This window comes from Rhea pennata, chromosome 1, assembly GCF_028389875.1.
Source record: "Rhea pennata isolate bPtePen1 chromosome 1, bPtePen1.pri, whole genome shotgun sequence".
In the NCBI taxonomy this organism is placed as follows: Eukaryota; Metazoa; Chordata; class Aves; order Rheiformes; family Rheidae; genus Rhea; species Rhea pennata.
The window spans coordinates 209872781-209894694 of NC_084663.1; the positions used below are offsets into that span (position 1 = coordinate 209872781).

The 21914-nt window shown below is 39.9% G+C and overlaps 1 protein-coding gene across 1 annotated transcript; it reads left to right on the forward strand.

Annotated features, from left to right (window-relative positions):
* The first annotated feature begins 778 nt into the window (after positions 1–778).
* CCDC83 (coiled-coil domain containing 83) lies at positions 779–21321 on the forward strand. The gene is made up of 11 exons (XM_062585852.1): positions 779–810; positions 3363–3480; positions 10021–10105; positions 11782–11950; positions 12568–12735; positions 15270–15361; positions 16258–16326; positions 16815–16936; positions 17992–18077; positions 19447–19631; positions 21136–21321. The coding sequence occupies exons 2-11, from the start codon at positions 3395–3397 to the stop codon at positions 21319–21321; spliced, it is 1248 nt and encodes a 415-aa protein (XP_062441836.1). The 5' UTR covers positions 779–810; positions 3363–3394.
* Positions 21322–21914: the final 593 nt, after the last annotated feature.

Sequence of the window (21914 nt, forward strand, 5' to 3'; positions counted from 1 at the left end):
TAAAAAGCTTCTTCCTACTGGCTTACTGGTATAGATGTTTTTATTACATCCTAATTTTCCTGAGAAACATACATATTTTTAGATGTCAAGCTCTCTGGAGCCAGAACCTATTTTCTTCTTCTATTTATAAAGCGCAATGGCCAACAAAGTCCCAATTCCTGCCTAAAGCAGTAACAGACAGAACCAGGACAAAATCCAGCCCTGAACCATTGCAATGCTGACGCATGGGTCCGATCAGCGCTCCCACCACTGCTGCTTCGGCTAGTACCCCCCACCCTGCTCCCCCTCCACCCTGAAATTTTCACTTGTTACCTTGAGTTACAGGTCTGGGGCCTGATGCTGTTTTTTCCTGGCTGAGTGGCTTCCTAAGCTGCTTCCCCCTTCCCCCCATCTCTCTCTCTCTTTTTTTTTTTTTAATTTTTTTTTGCCGAACTCCCTCGGATCCAGGAGGCTGAAACCCTGAGGTGAAGGCCTGGGGTGGGGAGGAGGGTCCCCGCTCAGGTGGGAGGAGAGCAGCCAGCAGCTCCGAACCCTGTATCAAGGCACCTCTGCGAAGCCTGATAGGGGCAATTAAGCCTGGAGTGGGGAGAGGATCTGAAGGACCCTGTGAGGGTTTTGGGGGGCTGGTTTTTTTTGGGGGGAGAGGGGGCCGTTGTCCTTCAGCTGCAGCCGCCGCGCGCGGCCGCCAGGGGGAGGAGCGGCCGCCGGCAACGCACCGCGCGGCGGCGGCGGGAAGGCGGAGGGGGGAGGGGCGCCTGTTGCCGTGGCGACCGGCGGCCGTTGGCGGCGCCGAGGCGGGAGGGGCGCGCGGTAGGGCCTGACTGACGAACCGCGGCCGGAGCGGGGCTGGGGGCGGCCGCGGGGTGTGTGTGTGCAGGGCGGGGGGCAGCGGGGCGCAGTGCGCTGGGGGGATGAGTGGTGGGAAGGGAGGGAGCCGTGTGTGGGGCCGGTTTCTGCCTGTCACGGAGTAACGGCAGCGTGATTATTGAGAAAGTGCTGGTAGCCATAGCATGGTTCTGTCCAGAGTTATGCCTCATGATTTATTCATAAGGGAGAAGGTAAATAAATCTTGGTCCTTGTTACGTGGTTTCCTGCTGGTGTAAAATCTGCAGTCAGTTCTCAGGTGCCCCCCAGACATGCTTCGTTCTCACTCATCTGTGTGTATTTCCTGTGGTTTGCAAAATCTAACAAATCTGTTACTGTAGTATGTTCCTTACCTTGTTCTACAGTTTGGAAGCTTGCTTGCTGCTCCCAGCATAGGAAGGGTTTCATAAATATGTCATGGAAACTCATATGGGGCTTGGGATTCAAAAAACAAACGTTTGCAAGATACTGCTGCTCAAAATGTTAGTTCTGTTTGTATCCAATTTTAAGTAGGGGATTAGATTATCCATTTAGTGGAAGGGCCAGCGATAATGAGTAAAAGTCAGGGATTGCTATAGTGATCTGCTATTTCCAAGGAAAATCAGTAAAATATATGTTTGAATGAAAGTGGAATCAATATCACCCCAGTTAATTCTGGAAAATCTATTATGCACTCATGCATTTGGCCTGGAAATTTCAAAAGGTAGTTAAATACCTAACTCCTTGTCTTACTGAATGTTTTTACTTAGTTCACATAGCCTTTTTTTGAAAATCTCCATCTTACAACATTCAAGTGTTCACAGTTTTTAAAGTCCTTGTGAAAAATACTGTAATGAAGCCAAACTTGTATTGGTATCTGTAAATTTTGTGGGCATATTAAGGACTTGCATACATTCAAACTAAAAGGGCTTCTTTTCAGATGGTAAATGTTAATGAGTTTTATTGCTGTCATATGGTCATACTCTGGCAGAGGCGTGATTGTCATGAAGCTTCATAGCAGAAATATCTTACTCATGTAGCAGCCATGAAAACTTTTATCTTGAACTTCTGAAGTGTTCCAGATCACTGCTGGTGAGATCCAGAATTTTCCAGATCTTTATGAATGGAGTTAGCCCTAGCTGCGATTTAAATAGTTTAGTGGTGCAAGGACTGAGTGACAGCTCTAAAATACTGTTCCTGTGAGTGTGAGTGTGTCTTTAGCAGCAGCATGGACAAAATCTGTCTGCACAAGTAGATCTCCAAAATAGTGGAAAGAAAAATTCTGCTGGATAAAACATTATGAATAAGACATTCAAAGATGTAAGGAGCTTCATTGGTACCTAGATCCCAGTGATATGGTTATCCTCTCTTTCATTCACCTTGTGGAGCTGCTGGTCATTGAGCATTCCTTTTGAATACTTTTCTGCAATACACTCTTGAACATAATGCCATCTCTTAGCACTCTCACTTGTTCTATCAGTGGACATCAACTACTGATCTAGTGTACATGGATGAACAGGAAGTCCCTTTGTGCATAGCTGACATTGCCTTGTTTAAGGGTATGGTGAATGCAGTGAGAAAGCATGCAAAAGTGTATGGATTAGGCTGCATCCCTTATTAGTTGGTTTAACTTAATTCCTTTGATTTTAGATTTATTTGGCAGGCTTACTATGTTGCTTTCCACAATGGCTTTTATTTCCATATGTTAATTTTAATAGGAAAAGCATCTGGCCTACTGTATATTTAGTTGTGGAACAAGTTAGTAGCAGTCTTATCTATTAGTATGATAATTGTGAAAATTAAGAACTTGAACAGCAAGGCAGTTTAATATGAAAACAAGTTATATATAGTTTTTCTACTTGTTCAGTAATAAAACCTCCTTTGTTAAATCAGCTAATCTGGATTTGACGTTTGATTATCTGACCACTAAAAGGGGCTTTTTTATTTTACGTAATATATGCTACCAGTTTCGTTGCAGAATTATTCATTGTCAGTTGAATTCTGAGGTTGGTAGTTGTGACAACATGCCCAGGGAATACTGCTGACATGCATATCCCTTCAGAAAGTGGTTTTGTTCCAGCTCTGACAATGAAAACTGATATCAGAGTTGCAGTGAATGGGGAATATTCATAGTTCTAGGAGAAGAGATGCATATTAACAAGTGGACTGGCTAAAACAAGCCAGATAAACAAACAGAGACAAAGGACTAGTAAAGCAACAGCAGCTTGTTTGATTTGTGAGAATGTAAAATACAAACCCACAGCAAGGAATGCAGTTCGTAACTAGCGATAGAGGCCCTCTGTTCATGAACACATATCTATTCAGGACAACATTTCAGGATATGCCAAAAGCATGTGCCTGAGTGCTGTCCTGAGCAGGAGTGTTGTTGTCAATAAAACGTTTTGTTTATTTCAGAACTGTTCAGAATTTGTCACAAGTGACAAAGACTGGTGAGCATATGAGGATCATTAATTTCTCTTGTTTTTTCTTCTTTTCTGCTTGACCTCCTCTCCCTTTAGATGTAACTTCCTGCAGAAGCACAACTTAAAGCATGGAAGAGAAGAAGAAAGAGGAGAAAACAGAAGAGGATCTTGCAGAACCTAGATCAGCTTTCTTCGAAGCCTTATTAGAATTTCAGTAGGTTTAATGTATTTAACTTTTTACTCATACAGAATATATTTCATGGATAAATTAGACAGAAAAATGAACTTAACCAGTTCAGAACCTGAACTGATTGCCATGTAGACTGACAATTGTTTACTCTTCTTTTGTGTTCTTGTTTTGATTTTCAAGCCTATTTCAGAAATGTACACTTTTCAAACTTTTACCTGTGATAAAGCATTTAAGTGAGTCAGTTTTTATATTATTATGTTATAACTTAGGAAAATGAGTTTTATTGAAAACAAAACTTTTTTGGCTAATAGTGACAGCTATTTCGTCAATATACTCTGCAGGGGCAAGTTCATATTTGATCATGCTTTCCAGGATTCTTTACTTTTCATACAGGTAGGTAGTCACTAGTTGGAATATTGAGACCAACAGTTCCTTTCATGCAGTTGAGAGTGGAGCACGAAGAAAATTGTCATGTGCAGTAAACTCTCAGACTGCAATGTGTCATTCTGACCTTAAGAAGTAGCAGAGCTTCTGGGGTGCCCCAGATTGTCCCCAAAACCTCTAAAAGACTATAATCACAAAAAATTTACTGTAGGGAATCACCAGAAGAGAAAGAATCATCCTTTTTTTTTTAATCTCACATCATGTATGAAAAGTTCTCAGCTGACAACTTAACGATGGAAAAACAGCTCCATTAAGATCAGTATCTGGCACGTCTTTCTACACTCATTGCAGAGGCTTCTGCTGCACCTGTACATATTTCCAAACTGTGTTCTCATTGTGCTCTGCCTGAAAAAAGAATTCTGAATGAAAGTGAAAAGCATGTTTAAAAATTATCTTGGAGAGAGCTTTGATCAAGCAGGAACAACCAGTCTCTGCTTTCTGTCCTTTACCTATGTTGATCCAAAGGGAACGTGATCAGCCGTGACAGAGGTACAACAATTTCCCATGGACCTTGCTGCTTCTCAGAGGCCCGTCTTCAAAACATACCACATAGAAATGATTTTCCAAATAGCAGTTGTCAGCATTTCTCCCATGATTTCTCTAGATTTATATTCCAAATGGTATTCAAGCTACTGTTTGCCTCTGTCAATACTTAAGATCAGTAATGAATCATTAAGAGGCTGGAAATAGAAACATAAAATCTTTAACAATCAGAATAATTTTGCATCATCTGATGAGCTGGTTTCCTGGACAAGATTGTCATGCATTCAGCTTAATAATGTATGCCTTCTTTGCTTCAGTCTTCACTGCTAAGGGCAGCCCTCATGAATCCCGGAGCCTGGACATGAGGGAGAAAGTCCAGAGAAGGGAAGACTTTCATTTGGTTGAGGAGGAAAGGATTAGAGACCTTCTGGGCAGGTTAGACATCCACAAATCCATGGGCCCGAATGGGATGCACCCATAGGAACTGAGGGAGCTGGCAGATGTTGTTGCCAGGCTGCTCTCCATCATCTTTGAAAGGTCCTGGAGAACCGGAGAGGTGCCTGAGGACTGGAAGAAAGACAGTGTCACTCCAGTCTTCAGGAAGGGCAAGAAGGAGGACCCAGGCAACTCTAGGCCGGTCAGCCTCACCTCCATCCCTGGAAAGGTGATGGAACAGCTCATTCTGGGTGTCATCTCCAGGCATATGGAGGAGAAGAAGGTGATCAGGAGTAGCCAGCATGCATTCACCACGGGGAAATCCTGCTTGACCAATCCGATAGCCTTCTCTGATGGAGTGACTGGCTGGGTAGATGAGGGGAGAGCAGTGGGCGTTATGTACCTTGTCTTCAGCAAGGCTTTTGACACTGTCTCCTGTAACATCCTCCTAGAGAAGCTGAGGAAGTGTGGGTTAGACAAGTGGACAGTGAGGTGGATTGAGAACTGGCTGAAAGAGCTCAGAGGGTCATCACCAGTGGCGTGGAGTCTGCTTGGAGGCCTGTTGCTAGTGGCGTCCCCCAGGGCTCAGGACTGGGTCCCATCCTGTTCAAGTTCTTCATCAACGACCTGGATGAGGGGACAGAGTGCCTCCTCAGAAAGTTTGCTGATGATCCCAAGCTGGGAGGAGTGGCTGATACACCAGAGGGCTGTGCTTCCCTTCAGAGAGACCTGGACAGGCTGGAGAGCTGGGCGGAGAGAGGAACCTCCTGAGGTTCAACAAGGGCAAGTGCAGGGTCCTGCACCTAGGGAAAAATAACCCTAGGCAGCAGTACAAGCTGGGGGCTGACCTTCTGGAGAGCAGCTCTGCAGAGAAGGACCTGGGAGTGCTGGTGGATGACAAGTTGAGCATGAGCCAGCAATGTGCCCTTGTGGCCAGGAAGGCCAATGGTCTCCTGGGGTGCATTGGGAAGAGTGTTGCCAGCAGGTGGGGGGAGGTGATCCTGCCCCTCTCCTCAGCCCTGCTGAGGCCTCATCTCGAGTCCTGTGTCCAGTTCTGTGCTCCCCAGGACAAGACACACATGGAGCTACTGGAGAGAGTCCAGTGTAGGGCTACAAAGATGATCAGAGGGCTGGAGCACCTGCCCTCTGAGGAACAGCTGCGAGATCTGGGCCTCTTCAGCGTGGGGAAGAGAAGACTGAGGGGGGATCTGATCAATGTGTACAAGTACCTGAAGGGAGGGTGTCAAGGGGATGGGGACAAACTTTTCAGTTGTCCCGTGTGACAGGACAAGAGGCAATGGGCAGAAATTGAAGCACAGGAAGTTCGGCCCGAGCGTGAGGGGGAATTTCTTCCCTGTGAGCACTGGACCAGGTTGCCCCGAGAGGTTGTGGAGTCTCCTTCTCTGGAGGTATTCAAGGCCCGCCTGGCTGCAACCCTGTCTAACCTGCTCTAGGTGCCCCTGCTGAGCAGGGAGGTTGGACTAGATGATCTCCAGAGGTCCCTTCCAAACTTACAGATTCTATGATTTATCTCCACATAATCAGAGCATCACTAGTCTGCATATAATTGGATGTAAGCAGGTGATCATATTAGAGGGAGTTGAAGGAGTTTTTACCAAGAGATTGTAGGTACATCTGGCTAAAATCATATTATTTCTATCCACATGCAGATGGTAAGTTTGTAATAAGCAGCTCCTGATCATGCAGTTCGCCTGCTACATACATTGTTCAGTTGTTGTAAGTGAATAGGATTACTTTCCTGGCTTGTCTGTCTCTGAACCAGTAAATGTTCCTACTCTCCTCCTCCTAATTGCAGTCAGAGCTCTGTGAAATCATGTCAAAATGTATAGGCACGATATAGTATTACAGGTGTGGGCTTTGTGAAGTCACCGCCATAGCTGAGCAAAGCTATGTTCAGAGCTTCTAACAGGATACATCCAGCCAGTCACTGCCAGGGTTATCTCTATATCCAGTTCATACACCAGGTGATGAATGCTAAAACTGGATCCCCAAATGGGGGCCTGACTCACGTAATGGCAGCTGTACCCTTAAATTACTACCTTCCATTACAGTTAAAAATTAAAATTTTAGAGATGAGAAAATTTCTCGGAGAAAATTTCATTGCAAAATGCTGATATTGGGAGAAAAAAAATGGATTTTTACCAACTTTTTTGACTTTGAAAATAATGGAGGGAAAACTTACCTTCTTATTTTCTGTGCTTGGGATTAAGAGGGGAATAGAAGTTACAGAACTATTTATTGTTAGGCATATTCCAATATCCAGACAAATGACTCATTTTTCTGAAATTTTTTCCACTGAAATATATGCAGTACTGACAGAGGATAAGTAATTTCTAGATCAACAGAAGGTGGAAAGAAAAAATACTGCTTTTTCTTTTCTTTTTTCCTCTTTCAGTCTTTCTCCACCTCTATAAATCTAAAGCATCTCAGCTGCATTTTCTTTTTTGGACAAAAAAAGCATAATAATACAAATGGAATTGTGTATCACATTTATCTTTAGAATTTATCAAGCATATAATATTTATTTAACTTCCATTCCCGCTTTTCCTCTTGTACATTAATGAGAGGTTCCTGTTCACAAAAAGTTCACTATTTTGCACTTCTGATATAATTTTCTGTTTCAGGGCTGGGTAGGAACAACACTTACCTTGCCCTAGTTACAAGCCACAGATGACTGACAAAATAGTCTTGGTACTGGGATGGAGTTCCTGTGTGGTGAAATGTTGCATCTAGTATACACAGTTGAGAAAAAATGGTATCAAAAATATCATCAGTCTAGCTGTTTTGTAACATTTTGAATCTGATAAATACCATAGAAGAATCATCTAAACAGGAAAGGTCCAACGTAGAGGTGCCAACAAAACAGTGTAGATTTATTCTACTCATGTATATTTTTGAAATTAACAAAATGATAGACATCCTCTACAAGTTAATGTAAAATCTTATGATAGCAGAAATTAAGACCAGCATCAGTATTCAGTCCTAAGATTGATTAAAATGGCAGGTATTTTGCCTGCCAAAAATGGAAATGTAAAATGGAGGTTACAACGTATGGCAAAGCTTTCACCTGTACTAAGTAATACTTTTTTGCTGTAGCCATCACCTTCCTACTTCCAGCATAGCCTTTCTAACTAATATCCTTAATAGAAGACCTGAAGAATACACTGGCAAGCAGACGATACAGTAGTGGTAACCTTAATTTACATGACTAAATCCCTTAAATATCCAAACTTAGCCAGGAAGAAAAAGAAGTACAATTTCAAAACAACTTAATATGAAAGGGAGGGTCAAAACTAAAAAGAAGACAAATCAAGGAACAATAGCTCTTGAAGCAGTAAAAGATGTGATAGTTGCAATACTTGCCTCTGTTGTTCACTATGGTGAATGAATTCCAGGAAGAGATATGAGAAAGATTATATATGATTTTGGAAATAGACACTATTTGCAATCCAATGTATTGATCTTAGAAGTGAGATACTGATTCTAGAAGTGAGATCTATGTTTATTGGAAAAAAAAAAAAAAAGGATAACAAGTAATCTATGAGAACTGTGAAAGCTGTGAGCTAGTTCATTAGCTTAAATGTATAAATATACTTCAAGGAAACTACTCAGCCTGCAGTCCCTATTCTCTTAGAGCTTCTTGAAGGCTAACAAGTTATTGGAGAAAGTTTTCAGAAGAACTGATTCCCATTAAGTATCTGGATTGGGATTTGTCCGACCTATGTTTGAGTGAGTTGCCTAGGTTTCTTTTACAGTGAGTGATGAGAAATAAATATTTCTGAAGCACAGATCATCTCCTAAAAGACACTGCTAAAATAGATCAGCTAAACCACAGTCAGAAGTGAGAGAAACTGCTTGTTAGCTACAAAGAAATCATGGGGCAACTAGTTTAGATGCAAATAAGTACATTGCAGGTGCTTTAAATTTAGTAAGAGATGAATTGACGTGATGAAGACTTTCATACTTCAGAGTGGAACACCATTCAAAATACGGCCGTTCAGCAGGAGGAGGTTGGTTTCTTGCACTTGAAAACTTGTTCCTACATTCGAATTCTAAAATACGGTGCTAGGTACTAGGCATGTTGCGTTGTAATGAAGTAGCATACAAAGTGCTGTGCTGTTATGTTTGTTAACATGAATTTGTTAATAATTTTCCTTCCTCCTTTTCTTGTAAAAAGAAAAAAATACTGTGATAAAGGATGCAGTTCAATATGCCAGTGCAGCAGAGAAACCCATGAAATTCAGATATTTTGGAAAACTATGTAGCCATCCCTAGCTACAAACAGAGGAGGAATATGTTTGGTAGGGGAGAAACAGCAAACCTGTGGATGCTTTATATCCTTTCCCACCTGCAAAAGCAGTAGAGAAGACTTTCCCAAGAGTGAGTAAGAATGGATGAAACCATTGAGTACGGCCATTCTGTATCACTGTGTGTAGTCTGGGGGAATGACTGCAAGAGTGACTTCAGGCAGAACTACTGAATGATTCCTTCTTTTGAGTACTGCATTTTCTATAGAAAGCAAACAGTTTTGTGGTGCTTTGGTGCAATCCTTCAGCAGATAATGCATGTTTTGCAGGTGTCTCAGCTGGTTCTGCAGGGACCGCATGGTATACACTGGTGGGACATTCAAGAAAACTACAAATCAGACATTTACGGAGTTTCCTATCTCCCACTTTAAAGTCTGCTAGCTGGTTGCAGGTCTCATGCTTGCATAGTCATAATTGCAAAACCTAGGTTCATTCTCCACTTTTGTTACTCTCTCATAATCTGTAGAAACTTTGGAAGCTTATTTTTGGTTAAGTCTTGAGTTCTAGAAGAACTGAAATGGCTCAAGGCTGAAGGGGCAGTGCTGGAATTCCAGCTAATGGTCCCTTTCTAAGACCAATTTATCTGCCAGGGGAGCTGTTCATTTTGTTGCAGACTATAACCATGCAGAAATAAGATAATCAGGGAGTCTTTTTCTCAGTATGAGATGAGATCGAAACTAATGTGAAGGTCCAGCTATATCTGGTAAATCATTTTTTATGTGCAGTAAGAAGACAGCAGCACCTGTCCAATTAGTGAAGCAATATGAAATGGAAGACAGAAGAACATTAAACAATATTTATGCCTAATTTATCTTAAATAATCCAGCTCTTCTGTTTTTGTAAGAATTTCTCTTACTTTACTCTTTCTCCATAGAATTCAGATAAAAGAAGAAACAATTGATCAGGTTTTGCTTGATCTGAAACAAGTGGAAGAAAAGAACAAAGAATACCATGAAAGAGTAAGTTACCATACATCTTTCTCTCATCATATTTTACATGTGGTGATTTAATTCAAAAATTAGATTGAATTCTTTCAGTCCAAATTCTGTAACTGTAGTCAATGCTGTGAATCCCGTGCAGTCAATGAAACTAGAGTTAGTGAATCACTTTACATGCTTAAAAGTTAAAGTGGTGTCTAAACTATATGTAACACACAAAATTATGTGAATTTTATATATCTATATATATACACGTTATTAGCAGATATAGCTGAGATCTGACTAAAAAGGACCTTTCTGATTCATTTCTGAGGTAATGGAATTGCACAGGTATCTATGAGGTCTTAGTTATTCTTGCAAACTTAGTTATAATGAAAATTGAACAAAGAAGAAAGCACTGCACTTTCTAGGCATGTCCAGGCCCAGTTTTTAGCAGTGCATGATGAAGGGTCGCTTGTGGATTAACAGTTTTGTTAGGAGTAATTTTTAAAGCAAGGTTATGATCACTGGTAACACTGGAGTAACAATTTAAAGATCCATTTAATACAGCATCTGAGGACTGAGAGCAGTGGATTTTGACTACGGATACGTATGCAGTCACATAGTGAAATGAATTAAAATCTCTCAAAAATCCTTAAGCTGGATCATGCTGGTCACACAGTTTTCCAGCTTGTACTTCCCATGGCAGTGAAACAGTGAAACGATCAGTGAATGTCTCTCTGCCCTTCTCATGCCTCATGTTTGCTTTTACTAATGCTCATCTGTTTAGCTTTCCATGGTGTGCCTTGGAGTCTTGAAGTCTTGGCTCTTCTTTCTGCAGACATGCAATCTCCTGTGGCTGTTACCCCAATTTGCATCTAGTTCATGGTCTCTAAAGGACTTGTTCATATTTTCAGACTTTGCAGAGTTCTTAAAGCACTTGAAGCATGCCTTTTTGCTTAATTTAGCCATGTTCTGACAACCCCTTGGGCTTCCCTCTTTGTTTCATGCTTTATATTTCTGAGTGGTTTAGAGTTAATCCTTTTAGAAGTGGGGAAGGTTTGAGACTCTCTCTGCTGCATTGTTATTGTTATTCTTTGTCTGGTATGGTTGTTTGCTCTTTTGTCCTTTGGGAGCAAACATACAGGATCAATAATTTCAAATAATATGAGCATCATGAGCACATGATGGTCATGGCAAGAGAATGTAAGCACAACTGTGGATACTTCATCTTGTTGGCCTGAGGCAGAGCTTTTAATTGCAGCTCTGACAAGTCTCTCTGCTGTGGTTATAGGCAAGGGGCTGCATTGTCTAATGTCCTGGGTTATCATTTCTATGTCAAAGATGCTAAATTTTCATGGGGAATATTGAAGTGAAGTTGATAACTCTTAGAAATAATTATTGCTAGTAAAACAACCCACAAGTAGTGTTCTTTCCAGGCAATAGAGGACTGTTCATGTGATGTACCAAATAGAATAAGGCCATCATTTGTCTCTCATTTCCTTGTCATAATGGGCTTGAAGTTACAGAGACTTGTAACTGATCTCTTCCCTCCAGCCTTTTCCAATAAGAAGAATAGCTCTTTTCAGCTGAATATTTTGGCAGTGCATCCTGGCACTAACCCAAATCTGACTTTTCTTTATTACTTAAGTTTGTAACTTATACAGCTAATTAGAAAACACTTTAAATGTGCCTTTCCTACTGTTGTTCTTTCACAGAATGACCGTTTGAAGGACGAACAGCAGGCACGCATCAGGCGTATCCTAAGAAAGCTAGAAGAAGAGGAGAAACAACAAGACCAAAAGGAGATTGTAACTAGGGATGACGTTGAAGAGTCACTGAAAGCAAAATGGCAGTATATTAAGGACAAGGAACAACTTCTGAAAGGTGTGTTGTGAGATGTGGAAGTGTGGTGTGCTGTTTACACTGTTGAGATTGAGTAGATTTTTGAGATTTCTGAGGGCTTGGAAGTAAATCTGCTAACTAAATTGGATTAAAATTAAGTAAAAGTGTATATTTTATTGAAGCAGATCTCATATATTAGACTCCATTTTGTGCCTTCCAAGTGATGTGTATTACTGTGGAAGCACAGATGCTTCATATTTTCCATTAAGTTGAATGTCTTGAAAGCCTCATGCATTGGCTCTACTGGAAGATAAAAAAAATTGATGGCAGCAAAAATGATTGTTTTCGATTGCTCAGAGTTCTGGCTGCCATCCCTGTGATTCCCAGTGGGAATGAAGTCACACTGTCTTTGGTTACAGTGTTTCAGTGAGAACTGTTGTCTCTTGTTGGCAGAATAAGATCCAAGTTGTTTTCATCAATGATGGTAGTGGCCCTTGACACTATGTGAGGCCATTGTATTGCAGTGTATTGTAGGGTAGAAGAACCACCCCTCTATCTTCAGTCCCAGTGAAAGTGCCTTTATTAAAAAAAAAATTATGAAAACGTAACAATCACCTCAAGCAACTTACAAAGAACTCCTGATGTTCTTTCTTTAACAGATCTGCGCTTCCAGATAGAAGAAACAGACCAAAAACTTTTAGCAAAGCGGGCTGAGAGGGATTATTGGTTGGAGTACAAAAATGTAGGAAGTAAAACACAGGCCAACAAGATTAAGAATCTGGAAAAAGACATCAAGGAAATTAAAGATGACCTTCACAGGGCCACAGGTCAGTTTATAGCTAGTATAATATAAATCTGATAGCTCTTTGTGTATAACCTGCATGAATTAATTAAATTACGAATTAAATTTGAGGCCAAGCTAATTACAGTTATTTCTGTCAACAGATCTCTGCACCTAAGTGCACTACATAACCGTGTAAGATGGAATAACTGTCTCTCTTTCTCCTATCCCCGTGAAATTGCCTTTACTAAATAAATTGATGAAGTTGCAGATATTATGAATACCCAATTAAAGAAATTGATAATTCTGTCTTCAGAGAAACCATTTTTTAAAAATATACTGTGAAGGACAGCAGATTTCTAAAAATCAGGCTACCTGTATTTGGATACCTACATAAAGGTCTTCCTGGAGCCTAAGCTTAGTAGTCATACTGGAGATGTTGACTGTTCTTACTGCTTTTCATCATGCTAAAGCACTTCACATGTTGAAAACTTTTTTGAGGGAGAAGTAGTATGAGCTCATTCTTGGAGTAGTCTTTTGAATTGAACACACATACTGGTAAATTCAGTACTAATGGGGAGCTTTGTGGCCAATGACCTGAATTTTACCTCCTAGTTGCATAGTCCCATGTGTGAGGTGCAGTAAAATTTCAGCGCAGATATATACAAATCTTGGGAACTATTTCAATTCTGACAGTAGAACAGATTTAAGAGCTGGCATGTTCTGGTGCTGAATGATTTTACAAAGCCACTAGATTCTTTTTACTACTGCAGTATTTTAAAACCATTTAAATTTAGCTATTTTGTGACCTGAACTATTCAAAGGAAAAAGAAGTCCTGATTTTCTTCCGTTAAGACCCTCTCAATATTCATGACCACTGCCAAGCAGCTGGTTGTAACAGGCAGTGACACTGCTCTAAGGGTCTCTGTATATTCTGTGCCAACCATTACCAGGCATCAAGTACTGAGGATAACATCCAGTTAGCTATCTTTTGGTCTCTAGAAACATATTTCATCATTATTAAGATCTGCATTAAGTATTCTGCATTGCCAGCTAACTTGCCAGATATCTAAGCCTGTATTTAAGGAAAAGTTGGTATTTTTCATTATGCACATTCCCTGTTTTCAGTCTGTTTAAACTTTGCTTCATAGCCGCTGATACATGAAATGAAAAGGAAAATGGACTCTTACATTGAATGCCAGAGTGAACCATTAGGAACACTCAGTCTGACCTTCTGCATATCACAGGCTGCAGAGACAAAAGTCTGTGGTTAAACTGAAGTATGCTTATAGAAAGGTTGTCAGAGAGGTACATATAGCAGTTGTGTAATTAGCATACTGCAAAACTGTGTTACCTATAGTGGATGTTAACATACTATTTTACTCAAGTTCCTAAAATGAAACTTAAAAATTGGCTGGAGAACATAATTTTATAGTGGACAACCAACCATCTCACAAAGTTCCAGTGTGATGCTGCAGCAAATTGGGTGTGTTCAGTCCTCGACAGTTAACAAGCTAAGGGAGTAAAGTGTAGGGAAAGGAGTTTCTTTAGGTGCTGTTAAAGGCCTTGGCCGTGGGATAGTTCATGTGGTCTAAAGATGGCGTTTTAAACAAAGGTGTTGGATTGGAGAGGCACAATAAGTAAGACATATGCTTAGATGAGGTCTGGAGAAAGTGTTGCAGAGATAGACTTGCTAGGGAAAAAAATAGCCTCCATAGAAAAAGTGAGTATGTGTGTCCCCATCTCTCATTACATCTCAGGTTGTTTAGCTGTCTGCAAGAGGATGAAAAGTTGATTTAATTGTAGTGTGTAAGTACTTCCAGTTCGTTTTGCTAAGTTCAGTTGGTGCATTGATTAAGGTAGGCCAGCTTGCATACTGTTAGATTAAGAACTGATGCAGCTACCTTTCACATTTGACCGCTGACGATTCCGCAGTGTCCGTGCCCAGATGCTTATTTACAGCCAGGTAAGGCAGTAAATAGGCAGTGCTCAACACAAGTCCAGAGCTGGGCTGAGTTTCAAGTCTGAAACAAGTGTGAAGCATCTTTTTTGAAAGAAAAGCACCACAACCTTAATAAATCTCTTCACAAGGAGAAAATGCTAAGCAGTAGTAGGCTATTTAGAATAGCACAAAAGTAGCAGAAGGGAAGGATGAAATAACTAAATAGCAAGTGACTGGAACTTGAAACCAAACGATTTGAATTAGACATAAGACTCACATCTCTCTTTCATGACTCCTGAGACTCTGCTATTGAAAGAATCAAGATTGAGTGTTAAGATACAGATACTTTAGCAGGGAATAACTCTGTTTATAAGCTGTTGTAGTTGCCAGTGCATAAGCTAGGTCAGATTTCTAGTTTTGTAGTTAACACTACTATCCTTTGGGTTTGGGACAGTTTCTGCAGACAAGGATGCCTGACCTCGTGGGTTATATTTCTTCCGCTGGGGTGTTATTACATATGCACATGATGCTGGCTGAGAAGTTCCAGTTTAGGAACAACATGGCAATTGGTTATTTGTTGGCAGGGTTACACAGATGCCATATAGTGATTTCTTGTTTTCTTTGGTTTGTTTTTGAAGAATATTATACAAATGCTTTGAAAACACTAAAAGAAAAAAATGACAGCCTGGTTGAGACGCAAGTGAAGAAAAGTAAAGAACAGGCCCCTGAGGTATTCTTTCTGCCTTTTTCAGAATGCTAACTGAATCTTACTGTTTCATGTACCCTGTATTAATAGTTAACTTAACTGGAATTAAGATTTTGAACTTTTCCAATAAATGGAGAGTAAAATACCCTGTAAATACTCTTACTAAATACTGCATTGTTTATTGTTATAAACATACTGTGTCTGTTTTTTACATAATACTAAAAATGAGTAAAGTTGAGGGAGTTTTACAAAGGAAGTAGAGGAAACGGGCTCTGTGCAGTGACATGGCTTGTTCAAGAACATCTTGCTTTTGCCATGACCTTTATGTTGATGTTTGCATAGACTTGGAAAACCAGTAAGTAAGTAACATATGAAGAGATTGTCTACCTGGAAATAGACACTGATTTGAAAAATACAGAAGAATTGTGTTTTTCACTTCACAGGCAAATCTTGAAATTGCCAAAATAGTGTAGTCTAAAGTAAAACTTAGAATTATTTCAGTTATGTGAGCAGATAATCCAAAGGAATATCTGCTTATAGTGATCTGCTGTGGTTTCTTCCAAAACCTGTTTGGGTTTTTTGGTAGATAAAGGTTTGGTTGCTCAAAACAGGAAGATTTCAGCAGTAGAGGGAATTGAGCAGATCTTGTTAAACAGAAGAAAAATTCCTAATTCAAATATAGGAAATGATAAAATACTGGTAAATTGTTTGTCCTACAAACTGCACTAGGCTGGATGATGGAGACAAAACAGCTGGCCTTGTAGACTAAATCTCTCTAATCCCTCAGGGGATGTTACAGTCTGTTGTGTGGATGTTTCTGGATTATTTCCTACTAAACAGCAGAAAATGCTTCTTTTTAGTGTACAGCACTGTCAAAGGCCTGCCTTCAGATGAGATGATCTTAAATTCTATTTTCTCAGCATGCTGTAAAACAGATAGACAAAAGCAGTTGCAGGGACATTGAAGAAAATGAATGGCTAAAACAAGAGGTAAGAGGATCACCTGTTTTCAGTTTATAATGACAGTTAAGGTTTGAAGTGAGCAACGGCTCACAGTCACAGTTCTGTTTCCAGTGATAGGCCTCTGAAGATATTCATGAGGAAAAGGAGAGCGATCCTGTAATTAATCTGTAACTATAAGTAAGTAGTGAGAAGTGTAAGAGGCAGATAAAGGTAGGTGACCAGCTCTTTCACACATTCAGAACCCATTTTCCTGTAAGACCCATTTTCCAGAGGAGTGTCTCTAATGGACAGAGCTGTGCCAGTAGAGGGTTCTAGTAAAGATGTGAAAGAACCAGAGAGGCCTTCACTTTGCCTGAAAATATATCACTACATTCCTCTACCAAGTGTACAGTCTTGCTGATAAAAGTGCACTCTTCCTAGGAATGTACTGCTGAAATAGTTACTAGGAAAGCTTTCTAATATGAATGTAGGCTTTCTTGTCTTTCTAAGATTACCTTTTTCATTTTTCACAAAAGGTGAAAATACACCAAAAGGAGATAAGTGATCTGAAAGCCTCTATTTTCCTCCTGGAAGAAGAAAATATTGGTCTAGTAATGAAACTGCTTGATCTCAGACTTCAGAATCTGAGAGTACCCAGGTAAAATGATACCTTTACAGACTCAGAGATTATTATTATTTTTATTATTTTTAAAGGTAGCACCTGCTTCTAGAGCTATTTGGGCTCTCCAGCAACCCTCCAAGGTAGTTTCCTAGTTGCAGGGAGGCAGGATTTGGCTGAGTACTGTGGGACTTGTATCACTGAAGGATGACAGTGACATTGTAACTCTGTAAACACCACCTCCATAAACAGATCAAGTTAACAGGATCTGTTAACAATACAGATCCTCCTAGCTACACTCATTTTCTTTTGGAGGAGATACAGTTTGGGCTTGGAAACAGATTTTTATACCTTTTTATTATAACTGACTCAGACCCAGCTTCTCAACCCAATTGCTGAGTAATAGGTTTGTCCTTTATTGTTGGCAAAATGTTAGAAGGTGTGAAGATTGATATGCAAATATATAGGGTTTTGCAATCTCAAGTAAGACAGGTGATGTGCAGTATGGAGCAGAAGTAAGAAAGAGGCCTTGAGATGGTTCTCTCTGTAGAGGTGTCTGTGGTATTAGTTTATTTTTTTTATTGAAATGTTTTAGCTTGTGCCCTAGGGAAGGATTAATTTAGCTGCAAAATGTCATCACTAATTGTATCAAAAGCACAGTGTAACAATGGAAATGATCCCTTTTTTTTTTCACAGTCCCAACTCAATGATTTCAGCTATATTGCAAAAAAAGCTCCATCTTGCAAGTAAGAAGTAACCGTTTTTCTCTTCTCCACAAACTTAGCCTGCCCTTAAGTGAGGACTACCAACTTGTATCTTGGAGTGACTGGAGACTATAACATTTGTTTTCTTTTAGTCTCATGAATGTAGTTGAGTTAAGGCATTAAGGATAAAAAAGCCAGTGTATTAGCCAGTAAGCTACCTGGCTGCCTACATTGCATTTTTTAACTATTGTGCTATTTTGCATTTGTGGTTAAGCAGCAAATGGCTTTCAGAAGCCCTGGCCAACTGAAAAGATTGTGCAAGACAATTTAGAGAGAAAATTAGAACTCCAATATGAATTTCACTTTATTTATTTTTTTTTAATTTTGTAGGCATTTGTTTCTTACCCAGGCAGCTGGTTTGCAAAATGAATTACCTAAGGATGGAATGAAAGGATTAGAGCATGGAGAACATGAAGGTAATTCACACGCCAGCAGTTCGTAAGAACTGATAAATTACAGAACATTTAACTGCCCTTCATTTCTTAAGTTTTTCCTCAGTCTTGGTTACACGGTAAGCACTTAGTTTCTGACTTAAATGCAGCCTCACAGCAACGATACACTGTAGTATGAGTTAGGAAGAGAACAACACAATTCTTAATACACTCTTAAAGCTGAAATCAGTGTTTTCTATTGTTGAGTGTAATTACTCATTATCACATCATCATAACTTCCTTATTATACGTTGTCCCAGAAAGCATACTCTTGAACACTGCACAGGCTTCTACTTGAAGTGTATGCACTTGTTACAGTCATTCAGCTCATACAGATACACTAAAGTTAATTTAAATGAGTCCCTAGCAGAGCAGATGAAGCTATATGGAACTCAGCCTGAAAATCTTGGTAAGTAATACTGATCTTTGGGCTGTATATATACTGATAGGTATGCCCAGGAGAAGGACATACCTTTAGGCAAGAAGACCACATCAGTGTGTTTATCCATTCAGAGTGGTTCCTGTGGCTTCCATAATATCACAGGTTTTCTCTTACATCTTTTTGTGGGTAGAAGAAAGAGAAAGAAAAGACAAAATCAAATTGAGGAGATAAGTTGCAAACATTGAAACCATACCATCAGAAATACGTGAACAAGTCTGTTGAAGTTCTGATCAGTTCTAGCCGTATGTGGGCCTTTCTGGAGCCATCAGGCATCAACAAGCATGTTGGCCTAATCTTTTGAATTAGGCATATTTTCTTTGAACAGTTTAGCTCTATTGCTTGTTCTAGACCTTTACAGTAGTTAAAAAGACAAATAGCTCTTGTTCCAGTAAGCTCAGCTAAAGTCACTGTCGCAAGGAACCATATAATTTGGCGGCATATGTACAGAATTGTTTGTCATTGCAAGAATTAGACCACTGCAAATGTGAGCTATTCAGGAGAGTTATGAGTAGGCCAGCTGTGTCTCAGGAATTTAACTCTATATACATATATTTGACACACAAACTGATGTAGAAAAAACGTATGCTTTTTTTATTTGCTATCTTTCCTATTTTTTAAATCATACACAGCTAGGTAGAATTCAAGTTGAATGTCCCACAGACTCATCACTTCTAACTTTGGATAAATTTCAGTCTCTGATGTTGATCAGAAATTGCAAACAGAAATGAACACAGAAAATGAGTGAGAAAAAGTCAACATTCAGATTGGATTGTTAATTAAAAATCCTACTAGAGCTGTTCATAACATCTCACTGGACAAGCCACATTAAAGGTTACAGGCAATGCGCATTTTGAGTACTCTGATCTTCATGAAGTTTAGCAATTACACAGCATTGTTCTTTTCTTTCAAAAGCAAAGACAGATGGAGATGAAAATCTTAGAAATACCTCAGTCCCCCATCAAAAAGAAAATGTCTTTTCAAAATTCCCATCTGAAACAGAGAATGAGAAGTCTCAAGACAGCTATGAGGAGCTATGGGAAGATGCATTCGCTCCAACTCTTAGTAGCTTGTTGTATGAAGATGAAAAAGATTTCCAGGTATGAATTAAAGTAATGGGTTCACTGACATGAACTTACTTCAGTCTGGATAATGAACTGCTGCTAGCAATGGTCCTATCCCCAGGGTTGTTAGGACACAAAAAAAAAAAAAAAAAAAAAAAAAGTCTTTAAAATAATTTATGATTCAGTTGCTTAATCATGGGCATCTACTGCTATTTGAGATGAAGGACACTCCCCATCTTTCAGATGTGTGGCCAAAAGAGCAAAAGAGCATAGGTTCTGCATCAGGTAGGCCAGCCTCGTGTGGAGGCCATTTCTGATAGCATGGGACACAAATATTTAGGCAGCTGAACAGTGTCCTAGGAATCAACATATTTAAGTGTCAGAATGAAATTCCCCATGGAAAGAGCTCTGAACGTCACCAAGTGACAGTTACGAAGGTACTGCCTGCACAGAAGCTCATTTGCTTGGATGTTGATCCTTTTAGAACTTACGTTGCATAGTAGCGATAAAGGATCAACTGGTCAGTGTAGAGGCTGAGAAAGTGTTTTCTATCAAAACACATAAAATAATGGAAGACAATTTAAAAGGCTTCTTTTCTAGAAATTGGCATTAGTTTGAGTCATATTCTGCAACTTGTGTTTGGAGAAGTCATCCTGTTGCCCTGCTTAGAGACTGCTTTAAGGAGTCACTCTGTCCTGGAGTGTCATTATACAGAAAAATTGAACATCTAACAGAATTTGTCCAGGTGTTTGTTCCTGTTTATGTGTTGCCTTGGGAGAGGAAAATTAACTCTTGCTACAGAGTCCACCCCACTGGCACAGATGCTCCTGAGATTCTTGCACTTTATAACAACTATTGCAAACCCACAGCATCTTACGCCAACAGTGGACTTGCTTTGGCAGCTAATTTGAAAGCACGTTCTAAATACGACTGAGGTGATTCAATTGCAGTTTTCCTTCTTCCCTCTCCTTGGCTATGTGATCTTGCTCCTGCCCTTATGGAATTCTAGTGCACGTTTCTAGTGCAATTTTCGGTTGGGTTAGTGACTTGAATTGGCTCAGAGCTCTAGAGAAGCAGCACAAACATGCTGAAAATACATAGCTGACTTGGACCTTTCTCTCTCCTAACAGTAGTGAGCTGTTGGATTAGCTTTATCCTTCTCACAGATCTAACCTTGAGAGCAGAATTTTGTCTTTACAGTAAGTAAGTGATAATAGTGAAAATACATAGGAAAAGAAGGGCACAGGAGCCCTACCAGCTTCCTAAGCTAAGCTGGTAGGGCTGACGGTTTGAAAAGAAGCATCTCTTTACTTGTAAACAGAGCCTATTACAGAAATCATTGAACATGGCAACCCCAGGATACGCTCTAGGTGACCCTGCTGAGTGGGGAGGTTGGAGCAGATGATCTCCAGAGGTCCCTTCCAGCCTTACTGATCCTATGATCGCATTTTTTACAGTTGCTTTGAAGAAGAAAACAGCTGTCTTTTGAAACACTGCCTCTTTTCTGTATAATTGTAGAATAATGTTCTCTCTTCTTAAGGAATACTTAAAATTGGGTCCTCTGGAGACAAAGCTAATGTGTGTGGTTGGAAGAGCCATGCCTATTCATAAAGAATCACAAGAAATGCCTAGCAAGAGCCACTTTGAAGATGGTTTTATCAGTAAATCAGACAGGCACATCACAGCTCAGATGATCAAATCCTTATCTAAGGAAAAGGTTGGTTAAAAATAGACAACCTGTGCTGTTAATGTAGAAATGTAACATTCTTAGTTCATTAAATATTTACTCTGTTCATAAAGGAGTGTGTGGCATTGTGCTTTGTGACCAGAATATTACGATTCACACTTTAGAAGTTTAATTAGAGGTATGTCTGTGTCCCCATGGCTGGAAAGATGATTCTTTCCTCACCACTGCAAGCCTCAGTGGTGACTCTTGCACAGTTCCTTGGGCTTCTCAATCCGAGTTCATGTTCACAACATGAACACGGCTTATGGCATTGATTCTGTGATTTTTTTTCCACTCATACTGCACATTCTGGAAGCCCTATCTGGGGTACAGAATACACTTTCCAACAGGCGTAAGTAGGCTTCTGACCTATGCATTTCCCTCCTTAGGAACTTTCTGTAATATTGAATATTCTGATTTAAACTGTAGATGGGTTAATCAATCAAGTGCCTTTTTTTATCTTTTTATTTTTTTGTTAAACCAGCATATACCCACATGATAGCTTATCTCATACTTCAGTGAAAACTTTTGTATGTCTCAAGAGAACTCAGATATTCCTGCCCATCAGGTGTCTCCTTGCAAGTGAGTCAAAC